Source organism: Punica granatum, chromosome 2 (assembly GCF_007655135.1).
Source record: "Punica granatum isolate Tunisia-2019 chromosome 2, ASM765513v2, whole genome shotgun sequence".
Classification (NCBI taxonomy): domain Eukaryota; kingdom Viridiplantae; phylum Streptophyta; class Magnoliopsida; order Myrtales; family Lythraceae; genus Punica; species Punica granatum.
The window spans coordinates 31,513,728-31,521,350 of NC_045128.1; the positions used below are offsets into that span (position 1 = coordinate 31,513,728).

Sequence of the window (7,623 nt, forward strand, 5' to 3'; positions counted from 1 at the left end):
GCCACGTGTCATGTGCTCGACCAACACCACCTGCCCACGTGGCACGATGTACGGCGCCCTCCATGCAAGGAGAAAAATCAATATATATGTGTGATATGAGAAACGTATAGACTATAACCATCAAGATTAGGAGAGTGTAGGTCACCTCTCCCTCACCCTCCCCTCCTACACGTACGCTCCCACCCTATATAATTTATATATATCTCGTCTCGTCTCATCATTCTTTAAGCTTAATCCAATCCATTCATTCTCTAAACCCCACTTCTCTCTCTTCTTTCTCTCTCCACTTCTCTCCTTTACCCCATCATAACGCCGTCAAAAGGAGAGAGAAAGGGACAGCAGAATACCCGGAGAAATGCAAAAACCGCCCCGGATCTCACGCCGTTAGTTAACGTCCCTCTCCTTCTCTCTCTTGATAGCTCCTCCACTCCTCCCTCTCTCTCTCTCTCTCTCTCTCTCTCTCTCTACATTTCGTATACATAAATAAATGTCGCGTATTGTCGCGGAGGACATAAGTCTTTCCTCCTCCCTCTCTCGCCACCCCACAAGCGATCACTCCCTTCCATACTTCAACCCCGCGATGCCAGACGACCAGCAGAGCCGATTCCCGCGCGTCACCGCCCTGTCCCCAACGCTCGGGCAGCTGCTGAAGCGCGTGGGCGATGCGCGCAAGGAGGCCACCGGGGATGGCGGCGAGACCCCTGTCCACCACCACGCCCTCGATGTGCTTGACCTTAGTGACGTGTCCAGCAGCACCACTGGTGCGCTTCGCGCGCTCCCGTTCGTCCTCCAGTTCGCCAACCTCAGCTACAGCGTCAAGGTCCGTCGGAAATTCTCTTTCCAGTCCCTTCTCCCGGGAAAGCGCAGCCGTCTCGGTCCTGCAGCAGCTGCGGTGGCAGAGCCGATCAACCTTTTCACCCGGACGAAGACCCTCTTGGATGATATCTCTGGACAGGCCCGGGACGGGGAGATCCTGGCAGTGCTCGGGGCGAGTGGGTCGGGGAAGTCTACCCTCATCGACGCGTTGGCCAATAGGATCGCGAAGGGGTCTCTCCGTGGGTCCGTCACACTGAATGGCGAGCCACTTGAGTCTAGGCTGCTGAAGGTCATATCTGCCTACGTGATGCAAGACGACCTGCTGTTTCCGATGCTCACGGTAGAGGAGACGCTGATGTTCGCAGCTGAATTCCGGCTCCCCCGGACACTGTCCAAGTCCAAGAAGCGGCTCCGTGTCCAGGCCCTCATCGACCAGCTCGGGCTCCGCAATGCTGCCAAGACTGTGATCGGGGATGAGGGCCACCGCGGGGTCTCGGGAGGTGAGAGGAGGCGGGTCTCCATCGGGATTGATATAATCCATGACCCAATCATACTCTTCCTCGATGAGCCCACCTCGGGTCTCGACTCCACGAGTGCCTTCATGGTGGTCAAGGTCCTGCAGCGCATTGCCCAAAGTGGGAGCATCGTGATCATGACAGTTCACCAGCCCAGCTATCGGATCCTCGGGCTGCTGGACCGGCTACTTTTCCTCTCGCGGGGGCATACCGTCTACAGCGGGCCCCCCTCTAACCTGCCCATGTTCTTCGCCGAGTTTGGGCACCCGATACCTGAGAACGAGAACCGGACTGAATTCGCCCTGGACCTGATCCGTGAGCTCGAGGGTTCACCCGGTGGGACAAAGAGTCTAGTGGAATTTAACAAGTCGTGGCAGAACAACACCAAGAATACCCCCGGATCCACTGTCCCTGATGCCGACAGGGCCCAGGGGCTCTCCTTGAAGGAGGCGATAAGCGCGAGCATTTCCCGTGGCAAGCTTGTGCCGGGTGCCACCAATGTGAACGTTGATGCTGCAGGCGCTGCCCCGATGGTCCCCACCTTTGCGAACCCCTTGTGGATTGAGATGGCGGTCCTCTCCAAGCGATCGATAATGAACTCCCGCAGGATGCCCGAGCTGTTTGGTATCCGCCTTGGGGCGGTCCTTGTCACGGGGTTCATTCTCGCCACAATGTTTTGGCAGCTCGACAACTCCCCGAAAGGGGTCCAAGAGCGGCTAGGGTTCTTCGCCTTTGCCATGTCCACCACCTTCTACACGTGCGCCGATGCCCTCCCAGTCTTTCTCCAGGAGCGTTACATCTTCATGCGGGAGACCGCTTACAATGCCTACCGGCGGTCCTCATATGTGCTCTCTCACTCGCTCGTGGCACTCCCGGCGCTTGTCTTCCTCTCCTTCGCCTTCTCCGCCACGACATTCTGGGCTGTAGGACTTGATGGCGGGATGCAAGGTTTCGTATTCTACTTCCTCATAATCTTCGCGTCCTTCTGGGCAGGCAGCTCGTTTGTGACATTCCTCTCGGGGGTGGTCCCACACGTCATGCTCGGTTACACCATCGTGGTGGCAATCCTCGCCTACTTCCTCCTTTTCAGCGGCTTCTTCATAAACCGGGATCGGATCCCACCCTATTGGATCTGGTTCCACTACCTATCGCTCGTGAAGTACCCGTACGAGGGGGTGCTCCAGAACGAGTTCGCGGACCCAGCCAAGTGCTTCGTGCGTGGGACCCAGATCTTCGACTCTACCCCGCTTGGGGCAGTCCCGAATTCAGTCAAGGTGAGGCTACTCCAGACAATCAGCAACACGCTTGGGATGAGCATCACGAGCTCGACGTGCCTCACCACCGGGGCTGACATTCTACAGCAGCAGGGGGTGACGGACCTCAGCAAGTGGAGCTGCCTGTGGATCACTGTCGCCTGGGGATTCCTGTTTAGGGTTTTGTTCTACTTCTCTCTCTTGCTGGGCAGCAAGAACAAGAGGAGGTAATAATGAATAATTAATTATAATCATAGTTAACGGTGTTTAATTACAGATATAATTATTTAATGTGTTTTTTTGATGGATCCGAAGTTGTTTTCCTTTTCCGGAAGGTGGTGAATGTCGTTCCTTTCCCCCCCACCTTTAAGTTTAACCTTTTTTCTATATGAACAGTCTACATACATGTACAACTGTCGTATATATATATATATTACCCGTCATTTTCTCATCATCTTCTTGATCAATTCCAGTACGATATTATTTTGCTGATCGAGCTTCCAATAGCACTGATCTCTCGACGATAATGACATATATATATATATAAAATTAACAACCCTGAAGAATCCTTGTGTAACATTGACGATTACATAATTGTAATATCTCAGTCCCGGAGCTAATTGATTGATGGATCCTATTGATGGTTTTCGCTAACCTTCGCCTCCTGAAAGTCCGGTAAGCTTAATTTCATTATTTAGTCATCCAACCCGCGACATAATAATTCGACGTGGAAAGACTGAACCAGGCAATCGAGAGTGGTGCCATGGAAGAGAAGGCAGCATTTAATTGTTATAGCTAGATAGTGAGATTACATACACGGGAAATCTCGAGAGTGAATTAATTGAAAACTGAAGGAGGATTCAAAGGAAAAGGAAAAAAAAGGCAGTGATATTGTTTCACGGTACAATGGAAATCAGCAAAAATATCGTGACCAAAAGGAACAAAAGGGTTATGCAAACTCATATAAATGCATTCGCTGGTCATGTTTAGTGTGTTCACTATATGGAGTTTCCGTGTCGTTATCGACAATTAGTTCGGACACGAACAACATGATTATATGTGTGATCATTAGAGCATTTTAAGTCATGGTTCAGATGTTTAATTTATCTGAAAAGAATCTAGCTATTCTCCTATGTTTTGAAAACCATGAAAAATAATCTGTGGGAACTGGGAACACCCTCTTTATCAAATGCTAGTGGCATATGATGAAGCTACTAATAAGTCCACCGATATCCCGGTCTTGATGGTTTGGGGGGCCTCATCCGAGATTCTCATGGTCGTTGGCTAGGAGGATTCATTTAGAACATTGGTGTCGCGACTGCAGTAGCAGCTGAGCTTTGGGGCTTTAAGATCGGTCTGGAACTAGCATGTCTATTGGATACAAATTTATCATTGCGGAGGTCGACTCGGAGGCCGTCAACAATCTAGTTTTGGGTCAGGGTAGCTGCATATAGTCTGGTCAGCCAGATCAGAGGACTTTTAGCATAGGATTGGCAAGTTTCAGTGTCCCATACATTTAAAAAGAGTAACTTCTGCGTGGATTGATTGGCTCAAGAATTTTATATATATATATATATATATTTTTTTTTTGAGGTATACACCTCTTCCGTTATTCTCTGGTGGGAATCAACAACCTCTCCTTCTTGGTGATAGTATTGGGACTTTCATATCCCATTTTTATGTAGTGTAGTTTTCTATTTTTCGGACTTCAACCCCTAGTTCACCCAAGAAAAAAAAGTCCATAGAAATAATAAATGGTCAGCTGTACATATACGATTACAGTTCATCATATTTTTGCTTAGCATATACGAACGGGATTGCGTGTGCTTTCTTTATCATTTTACATCTCATAGGGAAAATTCACATGAAGCGCATGCGATCATATAAAATATAGGGAAACACTAGTAGCTAGCATATATATTACACGCACGAAATCCTTACATAAGGAAAGAAAAAGGAATCGACATATCTATCTATATATGTGTGAAAGCAAAAATATCGGCCCAATAGTCTCAAAAACTTTCGATTACAAAATAAAATTTATCAAATTTTTAATTTTTAATTTTTTAAATTTTAATGAACTAGAAAATGTGGGACCTCTTCGTTCCTTTTTTTTAATTAATATACTATATTGGCTTTTTAACAAAAAATTAAATCAATTTTTTTAGATAGTAAACCACATAAGATCACATTTGCATTAGAAAACAAATTAGATCATATATTTTCTTTTTTTATAAATATGAACGATATTTACTTTCTAAAATAGAAATTAAATCCTTTATTTTATAATTATGATCGTATTTATTTTTCAAAAAATAAATTATATCACATTTTTTATCGGTTTGTACCTTGTTCGAAAGCCCAGCAGACTCCGACTAATCCAATTGGAACCCGGTTAGTCCATTAAATGGATAAAACTATCCCGGCATGAATTTCTTTATTCACAAGTCTTGAACCCGAGCCGAACCGCTTGAACCTTTCCTTATTGGTATTAAATCATATTTTTTTTAAATAGATCATAATATGTATGATATGTTATGTATAGGAAGTACCACACATAAATTGTGATGATCTGGTTATCAAAAATAATGATACCACTAAATGCGAGCTCTTATAGGATAAGTCTACCACTTAGTAGGGTTTTCAATTTTTTTTCACTTCTAATTTTGCATCTCAAATATAAAAATCAAGACCTACCCATTTTTTGCATTGATTCCCGAATACTCTGTTAGAGGGTAGGTTCCAACCAGTTCCGGGTATACTTGGTACCCGTGCACACCCCTAGTTTTTACCATCTCTTTATGTTTCGGTTGCTATTAGGTGTTAATTATTAATCACTTATGGTTCTGGAAGATAAGTTGCGTAAGTTATTTTTTGACTATTGACTAGTATTTCTACACATAATTTCACGTTATATCACTTGCAAGGCACGTACTCCACAATTAATATATATATATATATATATATATTCTATCATGTGCAGACTCCACGACTAGTATATATATATCTATATCTATATAAAAGCATGAACATGATGAGCTTAGCTAGTGGTTTTAGAATGCTCCATTGTTGAATGAAAAATTTTCTCAATTTTTTTGAGTTTTTCCTCAAGAAATAATATTTTTATTTTTTAAAAAATATATAGATATAGATTTTTTTGAATTTTTCCTCAAGAAATACTTTTTAAAATTTTTTAAAAATATATAGATATAGATTTGCTGAACCGTTCATTATTTTCTCTATCTTTGAGGTTTCTTTTAAGGGTAAATTGCACTGATAGTCCAAAAAGTTTTATAAATGTTTCAATATGGTACAAAAAGTTTTTTTTTGCTACTTAATGGTACAAAATATTTTAAAGTTGTTTCAGTATAGTACAAACCGTCATCTCGCCATTGACGCCGTCAAATCGACGTTGATGGTGCAAAACCAGTTTTTGTGGGACATTACATGATGGTGCAAAATGTTTTGAAATTGTAACTTAATAGTACAAAATGTTTTACGTAAATTACATGATGGTGCAAAATTTACAAATCTTGTAAAGAACGGCTTGACGACGTCAATAGCGAGATGACGATTTGTACCGTACTGAAACAATTTCGAAACATTTTGTACTATCAAGTAATAAAAAAAAACTTTTTGTACCACATTGAAACATTTGTAAAACTTTTTGAACCACCAGTGCAATTTACCCTTCTTTTAAAAATAATTTTAAAATTTAAACTTTTTAAATATAGATTTGGGAGACCGGTCATTATTTTTTCGATTTTTTGAGTTTTCAATAAAATTTCTTATTTTTAAATTAAAAATTTGTAAGACATAAATATACTGAATTAATTTAGTTCATTCATTTTTTAATCAATATAATTCATATTTATATTTCAAAAGATCTATTATCTACCTAAGTAAATCACATGAGATCATACCTATTTACTTTTCAAAAAATAAATATCATAGTTTTTACAGATATGAATCATATTTGCATTCCAAAAACCAATTAGATCATATTCTTATATATATATATATATATATATATATATATAACAATCATGTTTGCTTTCAAAAAACAAATATGGTCATATTTTTATTGATATTCCATATAATAAGTTAAAAATGAGATCTATCACACATAAATTGTGATCGATTCGGCTATAAAACATACTGCTATCACTAGACGCAAAATTCTCCAAAAGTAATTTACCATTAGATGTAAAGGTGTATTGTTCAATTTTTTTGCTTTTTTCTTTTAACTTTTGATTATCGATCTTAAATATGAAAATATAGATCTACCTATCTCCATTTTTTTCATCTTTTTTTTACACTGGTTTGCTAGTTCTTTGTGTAAATTATTAATTATTAGCCTTTATTATCCCTTTGTGTTCAGCTTGCTATTGGATGAGTGTACACTATTGATCACTGATGGTTAAGATGAGCTATTTAAGTTCTTTTCTAACTGTTGATTAATAGTTCTTCAATTTTACGTTACTTTTTCACCTTTGTCTTCCTGTGATTAGAATTTTTCTTTTTCATATTCTATCCCGTGCAAAGTACGGGCCCAGCTACTAGTGTATATATGTATATATTATATGTAGATAATATACTTGATAAGCTTAGGAGAAGGCCATAGGCCCATAGGATGATGAAACTTGACAAAATTCCCCTTCAATCAACCTAAGGTTTTCCCCTATATGTTTCTTCCCAAACTCAAACAAATTTCATGCTTATTATGGGGCATATTTGCATCTGTATATTTATATATGGTTGATTTTTTTTTTCTCTCTTCGGTGTGTATAGTCGCCTGGATGTGGTTTTTTAGACCATGGAATTCAGCCTATTGGTTGAGATAAATGCCATTCAAACTTTAATTTGACCTAATTACAAAATACTTCCGGCGTGTTTCGAATTTCTTTATTACAGGTAAAATTCACTCGTAAGTGGTATAATCCACCCACTAGTGTGTAAAATGTTTCTAGTAGTGGAAGCTCAATTTGAGTGTGAGTATATCTATCTATAGTACACTGGAGACACACACTGGAATCCAT

At 40.9% G+C, this 7,623-nt stretch overlaps 1 protein-coding gene across 1 annotated transcript; it reads left to right on the forward strand.

Annotated features, from left to right (window-relative positions):
* Positions 1-203: 203 nt before the first annotated feature.
* Positions 204-3,035, forward strand: LOC116197980 (ABC transporter G family member 6-like). Its single transcript, XM_031528271.1, has one exon. The coding sequence runs from the start codon at positions 488-490 to the stop codon at positions 2,813-2,815; it is 2,328 nt and encodes a 775-aa protein (XP_031384131.1). The 5' UTR covers positions 204-487; the 3' UTR covers positions 2,816-3,035.
* The last annotated feature ends 4,588 nt before the right edge of the window (positions 3,036-7,623 follow it).